The sequence below is a fragment of the Sorex araneus genome, chromosome 5 (assembly GCF_027595985.1).
Source record: "Sorex araneus isolate mSorAra2 chromosome 5, mSorAra2.pri, whole genome shotgun sequence".
Lineage (NCBI taxonomy): Eukaryota > Metazoa > Chordata > Mammalia > Eulipotyphla > Soricidae > Sorex > Sorex araneus.
In genome coordinates, this window is record NC_073306.1 from 47,210,279 (window position 1) to 47,220,304 (window position 10,026).

The 10,026-nt window shown below is 55.9% G+C and overlaps 1 protein-coding gene across 1 annotated transcript; it reads right to left on the bottom strand.

Moving 5' to 3' along the window:
• Nucleotides 1–1,072: 1,072 nt before the first annotated feature.
• Nucleotides 1,073–9,538, bottom strand: XKR8 (XK related 8). Its single transcript, XM_004603717.2, has 3 exons — nt 9,198–9,538; nt 5,943–6,139; nt 1,073–3,898 (listed from the first exon to the last, which is right to left on the bottom strand). The coding sequence occupies exons 1-3, from the start codon at nt 9,488–9,490 to the stop codon at nt 3,189–3,191; spliced, it is 1,200 nt and encodes a 399-aa protein (XP_004603774.2). The 5' UTR covers nt 9,491–9,538; the 3' UTR covers nt 1,073–3,188.
• Nucleotides 9,539–10,026: the final 488 nt, after the last annotated feature.

Genomic DNA, 10,026 nt, shown 5'->3' on the forward strand with positions numbered 1-10,026 from the left:
GGTTTCCAGGTTGGGTTTCTAGCACTCATTTGAAAGACACCCCTTCCAATACTGAGCCATTCATTTCACCAAAAAAGGCAAAAATGAACCGACCATTTGGTATAAGTAAATGTACTTGGGAAAGTGATATTTTTAAATAATTTGCAAGGGAACGTATTTTGTTTCTAAAATCATGCTTTTTAAAGCTTAGAACTGGAATTAAGAGTTCATTTGCTGTCAAATGTGCTGAAATTAACATCAATACCTTGCTGTGCTGAACTTATAGTGCAAAAGCAATAAAACTAACAAACTGGTATCAAACTTTGTTTGACTTGATTTCATGTTATATTAACTAACTTTTCTCATTTGTCTTCAGATTTGGATTAACTGCCTCAGTGGCCAGGAGAATAGTTCATCCTTTCCTCGGTATTCCTAGATATTCAATTTGGGCCTGAGCTTCCAGGTACCAAACATATTAAGACCAAAAGACATAGCTTTGCCTTCACGCCAGTACTTAAGGGCTATTCCTGGATCTCTGCTCAAGGGTCACCCCCTGGAAGTACTCAGGGGACCATAAGCGGTGCCAGGGATCAAACCAGTGTTACCCATTCAATAAGGCAAGTGCCTTAACCCATGTACTCTATCTCTTGCCCTTGATGAGAATCTTTGAAGAAAGTTTCTATTTGTAAATAATGTCACTCATTTTTAAATTCTTATTTGAACTTTGTAGCGCAGAAACAAAGCAAATAGGGCTAAAGAGAGACTGAAGGGGCTGGAGCACATTTTGCATGAGCTCTGGATGCTACCTGGTCCCCTCAACACCTCGAGGGGCAAACCCCATGCTGTGGGATGGCTGTGGCACAAATGCAATTACATATTGCCATGATTTCACTGTTTCTTCTAGAGAGCATTGATGAGTGCTTAGCCAAGTCAATCTAAATATTTGTTTCCCCAGAAGAATTTGTTTTTTACCTTTTCCCAACCATGGTCCCCTTCCAATCTCCCCCGCTCCGCACCCACCCACCATACCAATTGGGCTCCTAGTTTCATGCTATTGCCCCCCGCCCCCATTTATGTGGTTTTTCACCTGTGTTTCCTTATAGGGCTGGTACTCATGCTTGGCCTGTAGGAGCCCAGGTTTGATCCCCAGCACCACACAGTCCCCCACACCAAGCACCTGTGGATAAGGCCCCAAACCCAAAACCCTTTGGGGGGAGGGGCAGGGAGCTAGTACGGCAGATAAGACACACAGCTGACCCATGTTCAATCCCCAGCACTCCATATAGTCCCCCAAACCCCACCAGGAGTGATCCCAGAGCACAGAGCCAGGAGTAAGCTCTGAGCACTGCTGTGTGGCCCAAAAACGATAGAACTGGGCTGGAGTGATAGGACAGTGAGCAGGGCACTTGCTTTGTGTGTGGCCGACCCAGGTTTGATCCCCAGCACCATATAAGGTCCGCTAAGTACCACCAGGAGTTACTTCTGAGCACCACTGGATGTAGCCAAAGGGAGTCAAATTTCCCAAAAGTCTGTAAGCAGGAAGAGAATGAAGGGCCAAGAGGTAGTACAGTGGTAAGGCATCTGCTCTGCAAGCAGCTAACCTAGGTTTGATCCCCAGTACCCTATATGGTCTCCCAAGCCCACCAGGAGTGATCTCTGAGCACCACCAGATGTGGCCCTAAAACAACAAAAAAAGACTAGAATGATATATTTAAAATACTAAAGGGGCCAGAGCAATAGTACAGCGGGTAGGGCATTTGCCTTGCATGCGGCTGACCCGGGTTCGATCCCTGGCATCCCATATGGTCCCTCAAGCACCGCCAGGAGTAATTCCTGATTGCAAAGCCAGGAATAACCCCCGAGCATCACTGGGTGTGACCCATAAAGAAAACAATTTTTTTTTAATTTTAAAAAGTACAGCTGATAGGGCATTTGCTTTGCCTCTGGCTGACCTGGATCTGATTAATCCCCAGCATCCTATATGGCCCCCCCCAAGTACCACAAGGAATTCCTGGGTGCAGAGCCAGGAGTAACTCCTGAGGTAAGGCCCTGAGCATCACTGGATGTCATCCCCAAAAAAAAAAAAGTAAATAAAAACACTAGATGAAAAGAACCCCCAAATAAGAATTGTCTAACCTGCAAGGCTATACCTCAGTTTTAAGGGAGTGATGAAAATATCCTCAAACAGCTGTTGGCCTTTGCTGACCATAAACCAGCTCTTCAAGGAACACTGAGTGGCCTCCTATAAAAAGCTAAGTGCAAGAAACATAAAAAGCCTCGTAAAAAAAAAAAAAGGCAATAGATTCCTTCACATCAGGCCAGAGAGCAATCTCACCGAGCCGAGTGCATGCTTTGCACCACTTGGTGTGTCCCAACCTCCCCACACAAAGGAAATAGTCACTGCCCCACACTGCAGGTGTGCCCCCTCCAATAATAAAATTAACTCAATGGGAGAGCTTCATGGGGTTTTAATAATAACCTAGTAATACTGTTAAACAAAAACACTTGGCGGAGACACACAGGCACAGATCCACTTCCTCTCACCTGGACTGAGGTAGAAAGCACAGCCTCAAGCACAGGAAACAGCAGCCTGGGTCCTGGCCCGCCACCCAAGTTCATCAGGGCCTTGGCTGCATCCCTGAGCGGGGGCCGGGCTGAGTCAGTCCCTGAGGTTCTGGAGCTGGCAGGCAGCAGCCAGAAGCAGCGAGCAAAGGCCCCAGAGGCAGCCAAGTGGCCACTGCATGATGGTCCTGTCCTAGCAGATGTCCTCTCAGTAAGCTACATGACAAGACGGAGGCAGGGGACAAAGAATCCCAGAGCACATCCTGGATTCCTGGGACATTCTAAGCCCAGGACAGGAGCACAAGGGTGTGCGGGCACCTCCCCTAGGTTGTTATGTACTTTGCGGTACAAGGGATGGAACCCAGGGCCTCACATACACGAGGCAAATGCTCTACCACCAAGTCGCTGATCCCAGGGAGCCGAGAACCCGAACCCTGAGGTGCTTTACCCCAGCCATGCGGTGGCGTGAGAAAGGCTCTTCCTCCAGTCTCCAGCCTCACTGCAGCCCTTCGGGCCTCCGAGCCTGAAGGGCCGTTAGCGGGCACCCTCAGGGCTGGCCTCCAGCACTGCTAGCAGCATTCAATCAGCTCATCTCTCCTGCAGGTCTGAGCTGTGTCCTGTGCTTCCTGGCAGGAGCTCACCCTGCCTCAAAGCACCCCACTGTCCTCTCTGCTCTCCAAGAAGGCAGCCTGCCCCCTGACCTTGGGGAAGAAGCTCTGAGCCAGCTGGGCCATGCGCTGGTTCTGAGGCAGCGGCTGCGGCTCGAGGGAGCGGGACCACAGGCTCCCGTCCACTTGGTCGGCCTCCCAGTGGAGGCTGGGATGCAGCCAGCGGTAGTAGACCAGCCGCAGGGCCTGGCCCAGCAGGAAGCAGCCCGCGCCCACCGGCAGCACCGTCTGTAGGGGCGTCTCACTGGGCAGCCAGGTCCTCTGGGACCCCCAGGTGAGCACCAGGAGTACGCTGTCGCCCAGCAGGAATGCCCCATGGATGGTGGCCCGGCCTCGCGTGCGGCCGTCCGCCACGTTGAACCAGGAGAAGTAGAGGATGGTGGCCACTGTGGCCCGGTACAGCCACTCGGAGCGGGGATCGGGCATGAAGGCCGTGCCCTGCAGCCAGACCCAGCCGAGCAGCACCAGCCACAGGCCCAGGAAGTGCAGGGCCACGTAGCAGGGGAAGAGAGCCGCAAAGAGGGCCACAGCCAGGACTCGGGGCCACAGCAGCAGCAGGTTCCACAGGAAGTAGATCACAGAGGCGGCCGGTCCCAGGCGGGGCTTAGAAGGCAGGCAGGTGCGCAAGGCGCGGTGGTAGTCCAGCAGCGCCCATGAGATGCCCACGAAGGACGAGCAGATGCCAAACCCTACAGGCAGGAGGAGACGGTAAGCCTGGGGGTCAGCGCGCCAGGAGCTTCCCAGAGGTCCTGGGTTCCCCAAAGTGGGCACTGGAAACCCTATTTGGGGGCTGGAGAGATGGTGCAGGGGTTAAGGCACCTGCCTTGTATACCACAAACCTGGTTTGACCCCCGCAGCATATGTAGGCCCCCAAACACTGAGAGCAGCCCCGGAGCACCACTGGGTGTGACTTAAAAGTACTAAAAACACATGACCTGAAACCCCAGATTTGTGGAAGGGAAAACAATAGCTGGAGACAAGGAGTTCACAGGACCAGGAAGGGAGCTGGGGTTCAGATAATCTCTCCAGCACTTCCGGCTTAGAGGCTGCCGGCGGCCAGTGTCCTGGGAGCAGGGGCTCTGACATGGACCTTCCTTGTCTGCGCCCCATGCGGGGCCCTCAGCATTGTCTAGAGCATTGTAACTGCCCCCCATCCCCAGCTTTCTGGGAGACTTGAGCCTTTCTTGGGTCTGAAAATCAGCATACCCAGTTCTGCCCTGCCTTCTCCCCTCTCCCCTCCCCCCCCAGCAGGAGCTATACTAGCTGTGCTCAGGGATCATTTCCTAGCAGCTTAGTGGGGGGCATATGCAATGCCGGAAATCAAACCCAGTCAGCTGCATGCAAAGCAACTACTTACTGTACTATCTCTCTGACCCCCTGTTCCCCTTCAGTCTCAGAAAGGAAAACAGGGGGGCCGGAGCGATAGCACAGCGGGTAGGGCGTTTACCTTGCACGCTGCTGACCCGGGTTCGATCCCCGGCATCCCATATGGTCCCCCAAGCACTGCCAGGAGTAATTCCTGAGTGCAAAGCCGGGAGTAACCCCTGAGCAGCGCTGGGTGTGACCCAAAAAGCAAAAAAAAAAAAAAAGAAAAAGAAAGGAAAACAGGAAATCCCCATGGGCTAATAACAGGCTATGGCCGTAGCTGCCCTCCCCACTGTACAGCGGGAATGTCCGCCACTCTTACCCCATCCCCATGCCAGACCTCAAGTGTATGAGGGGAACCTTCCCCTATCCCCAAGCCCGGGCTGCCTGCCCCGGACTAACAGCACTGGAGCTTTCAGGGAGGGATGGAGGCAGCACTGAATATTCTAGAATGCCACTTCCCAGGCACACTTCCCACTAATTGAACCAGGAGGGACGCATTCTCAGGCTGGAATCTATCTCATACACACGCACGCGTGTGCACCCCTCCCCCCCACACACAGAGACCCTCCACTTAGCCCCTGTCCACCACCCCCAGTGCCCGCAAACAGGCAAAAGACAAAAACATTTTTGTGACTGTAGCCCTGGTTTGGAGGCCGTTTTGGTTTTTTTGTCTTTTTTTGCCTCACCCAGCAGTGCTCAGGGCTGACTCTTGGTTCTGTGCTCAGGTATCACTCCTGGTGGGGCTCAGGGAGCCATATGGCTCAAACCCAGGTCAGCCTTGTTCTAGGCAAGCACCTTCCCCCTGTACTACCACTCGGGTGTGAAGAATATGAAGAGGTATGACAGGTATAGCGCATGAAGCATGAGTTGTTACTATAGCCTAGTATGTGCCAGGGACCCTGCACATTTCACATTAGCCTCAAAATAGAAAAAATTTCAATTAAGACATACTGTGCTCCAGGCACTAGACTTGTTACCTCACTGAATCCTCTGAGCTCTTCTCTGAGGGTCGTTATTTTGTCCATTTTACAGACAACTGACACCCAAGAGCAGTTACGCCCTTTGTCCAAATGATGGCTAGAGAATTCGATTTTTGTTTCACTTTGGGGCCACACGCCACGATGCTCTGGGGCTGCTTGAGGCCCACACAGTGGCAGAGATGGAGCCAGGCCTCCTGCTTACAAAGCCTGTGCTCGGCCAGCTGACCTCTCCGGCTCCGCAAGAATTTGAACTTGAACCCAGACCTGCCTAGTGAAAGGGTGTTCTAGTCCCAAAAGTCACTCTTCTAGAGAAAGAAAAGACTCTGGACGTTGGAGGGAATCCCTTCCCAGCAAAAAAGGAGCTGGTCACTGGCCCCGCACTCACACTGGAAGTTCTCGGCACGGCCACTCCTCAGCATGATGGCCAGCACCAGCGTGAGCTGCGGCGTTGTCTCCAGGAACGTCTCAAAGAGCCGCAGCATGCTGATGTCCAGCGCCAGGAAGTCCGCGTAGGCCAAGTCAAACTCTGAGGGCACCTCCTGCCGCCACACCAGGAAGCCCTGCCGCAGTCCTTGCAGGCACCTGTGTACAGATGCCCGAGGGGCTGGTTAGGGCCAGTGGCAGCCCTGCCCCCTCCCAATCATCGGGCACAGACAGGCTCCAACCCAAGCTCATCCTTACACACTGCCGGGCCGGGGGCAAGCTATGGGAGCTTGCATATCTGTTTCTCTGTAAAATGGGTCAAACTACAATGACCAGGAACTCCCAGGGCCAGGGAGAGATGAACAGGCCACAGTGGCTGCCCTGCATGCAGAAGGCCTGGCTCATCCCAGCAATGCCTCCTGGTCCCCTGAATACAGCCAGGAGTGATTCCCAAACACCAAGCGGGGAATAAACCCTGAGCACACTGGATGTAACCCAGGAGCTAACAAAAAAAAACTGCAACAACCATTGCTCCTACAGGCCAGAACTATCCTAAATTCATCACAAACCTTGTCCCATTTATTCCTCATGACCCCCTTTTTACAGAAGGAGGAAGAGGCCCAAAGGGCTAATAAGCCATGAAATCTGTGTGTGTGTGTGTGTGTTTGGGTGTGTGTTTAGGTGTGTGTGTGTGTGTTTGGGCCACACCCAGCGTGCATGTATTGTGTGTGTGCTCGAGTGTGCACGCACATGCTTGGGCCACACCCAGCAGTACTCAGAGGCTATTCCTAGCTCTGTACTGAAAGGAACATACATGGTGCAGGAGGGCTGAATTAGGCTGTGTGCAAGGCAAGTGCCTTAGCCCCTGTGTTCTTTCTCTGGTCTGGAAATCAGACTTTGACTTCAAAGCTGTCTGAAAGTGCCCAAGGGGCAACTTTCAAATTTGAGCTTGTGGATGTTCCTTGTGATCCTGTAAGGAAGTCACCGAGTTGTCAGATGTTAAGCTGGAAACGGGGTCCCCACTGTGAGAGGAAGGAGGCTGCAGGGAGCAGGAACAGGAAGCCAGTTCAGAGGCTGCTGCAAGAGTCCAGGGAGCAAGGGCCAGAGCCTGGCCAGGGTGTGGGGACCCTGAGCCCCGAGATGGCAGGGACAGGCCCAGGGACATGGCATGAGGCAGGATTGATACAGCAGGTACCAAGGTGTCCCCTAGAAACACATCTTGGGGAGCAGCTGGGGAGAGCCACTCCCACAGATCATGCTGTAGATGCTGACATCACCATCCCACCGGCCTAGGTAAGGAAACAGAGGCACCCCAAAAAGCCTCTGTTCTGGCTCCCCCTCAAATAGGGACAGGCAGGAACAGACCCCACTTTCTTTTTGTCCTCTTTGATCATTGGGCCAGGCTTGGTGGTGCTCAGGGACTACTCCCAGCTCTACGCTCCGGGTTGGGGGAACCACACAGTGCTGTGGGTGAGGCCCAGAGCCTGCACTCCAGGCCTTTGAGCCAACACCCCGCACACAACCCCCGCCCTCCATTTTCTTTTCTTTTTTTTTTTTTTTGTTTTTGTTTTGGGGCCACACCTGGTGATGCTCAGGGCTAACTCCTGGCTATGCTCCTTACCCTACCCACTGGACTATCTCTCCGGCCCCTCCATTTTCTTTTCTTCTTTGAAGTACCATGGATGGAACCCAGGGCCTCCGCATGCAAGACAAGAGAGACAAGTGGGCTACACTGGGCCCCAACCCCGGCCCCGGAACGCCCTGCTCCCTAAAACAAGCACATCTGTCTGACTTCTGCACGAAGAGGTGCATGATGGGTGGTGAGACCTGGGCCTCGTCTCCTCTCCCAGGACGAGATCTAAAGAGAATATACAGACGAATTCAAGCAAGAATGCATTGCGGGGGCTGGAGCGATAGCACAGCGGGTAGGGTATTTGCCTTGCACGAGGCTGACCCGGGTTTTTATTCCCAGCATCCCATATGGTCCCCTGAGCACCGCCAGGGGTAATTCCTGAGTGCAGAGCCAGGAGTGACCCCTGGCCAGCCCACAGCACATCAGATTTCGGCACAGCTGATTCCGGACCTTGATTCCACCATCTTCCCACGCGCCTCTGGGGTTTTCTGGGGCAAGGCCTGTCCCATCTGTGCCCGGGTGCTCAGTCTGTGGGTGTGGAGACGGGAGTGGGGCCAACACAGTGGGAAAGAGGTGAGGCACTGGGCATGGAGGGATTAAGTTCTTCTGGAGTTGTGCTGCTGACACCCTCTGGGCCCCGGGCACTATAAAGCCTGTTCTGCGCTCACCCAGCACCAGGGAAACGGGCCAGTCTTAGTCTCAACTTACTCTTCTTCCAACTGAAGCAGGCCGCTGGCCATGCCCCGGAACAATGAAGAAACTGACCCTTGGAGGGGTCAGGCCACTTGCCCAAGGCCTGGCCCCTGTGAAGGGACAGTTTCCCCTTAAACCCCAGGCCACCACGTGCCGAATGGGGCCAGGAGCTTATCCCCGCCCCCTCAATGCCTCGCTGCACCTCTCCTCCGCAATGACCTCCTTCCTTGGTTTGGGGGGAGGGGTTGTCTCCGCAGCAGTGCTGGAGCTGGGGGCCCTCAGCCAACTCTCAGTCCCCCATCACACCCGGTCTTTTGCTCTGCCCAACAACACGGTGCTTAGATCCGCTGGGCTCTGGGGACTAAACCCAGGGCCTGAGGCATGAGACCAGCACTCCCGACCTCAGAACTACCCGCAGCCACTCGCACCGCTCCTTTTCATGCAGGAAACTGAGGCACAGAGGGAGGCCCGAGAGAGAGAGGTGGAAAAGAGGTGGAAAAGTGGAGCACGAGAGACCATACAGTGGGTAGGGTGCTTGCCTTGCACGTGATCGACCTGGGTTCGACCCTGGCCACCCCACTGGGTCCTCCAAGCCCTGCCAGAAGTGATCAGAATGCAGAGCCTGGAGTAGCCGGAAGCACAGCCAGGTGTGGCAAGAAAAAAAAAAAAAAGGTAAAGCCGGGACTGAGTCCCAGAAAGGCTCTGTCCTGACGCGTCCCCATCTCTGGGCCAGGAGGGGGGGCGGGGGGGAGGCGAGCTAGGAGGGCTGGGGTAGAGGGGCCTGGCGTTCCCTCTCCCCGCGGGGCTGGGACTCCCCAGCAGGGGGAGGCGTCCGCTGGGGCGCTTTGCTCCCGGGGTGCCCGCCCCCTCCTCCCGCGGACGGGCGCTCACCTGTACAGGTACCCGAGCTGCAGCAGGTGCAGCAGCGCCAGGCCGGCGCGCGGGGGCCGCCACACGTGCAGGCCGGCGGGGTCGGCGCGCAGCCACACCCAGCTGAAGAGCTGCAGCGTCCCCGACGCCAGGCCCGCGAGCGCCAGCACCAGCGCGGCGCACACGTAGCTGCCGCTGAGCACATACCGGCTGGCGGCCCACAGGTCCGCGCCCAGGTCCACCAGGAAGGCGGCGGTGCCCAGGCCGCCCAGGATCAGGTCCCAGAGGAGCGGGGCGCGGGGAGGGCAGGGCATGGCCCGCCCGCCTCTCCCCGGGCACTGGAACCCGCCTCCGGGCCGGGGTCTCCGCGGCAGGAAGCGGGCGGGCGGGTCCGGGGGCCGGACTTCCCCGTCCCGCCCCGTCCGGGGAGGAGCGCGGCCGGCGGCCCCCGTGGCGGCTCCGGGAGCCCCTCTGCGGCCCCTCTGCAGGCTCCGCCCCCGACGCCCGCCCAGACTTCTTCCCCCACCTGGAGGCGAGGAACCGGAGCGTGGGAAACCGACCGACCGACCTGGGCCTCGTGGGCTTCGAATTGGCATTTGAGGCGCCTGGAAGCGCCAGGCGAGCGCTTAGGTGCGAAACAAGAACACGACGTCCCACGACCCCCGACGGCAGAACCGTGCCGAGCCAGGGCAGGTGCCGGGAGGACCCCCGAGCACAGGTCCAGCAAGGACCTGCATGTCCTGACTCATTTAACCCCCGACGGGCGCAGTGGAGGAGAGGAGGACGTTCAATCAATGCACGAAGTACCAATAAACCTGGTTTCCATATTAAAAGGAGTGAGGCGGGTTTA

Excerpts from the sequence above, each read along its gene's own strand:
- XKR8 (XM_004603717.2), bottom strand. The coding sequence starts at position 9,490 with ATGCCCTGCCCTCCCCGCGCCCCGCTCCTCTGGGACCTGATCCTGGGC. Across the intron at positions 6,140-9,197 it reads CAGCTCGGGTACCTGTACAG|GTGCCTGCAAGGACTGCGGC; the intron begins GTGAGCGCCCGT and ends ATCTGTACACAG. Across the intron at positions 3,899-5,942 it reads CCGTGCCGAGAACTTCCAGT|GGTTTGGCATCTGCTCGTCC; the intron begins GTGAGTGCGGGG and ends TCCTGCCTGTAG.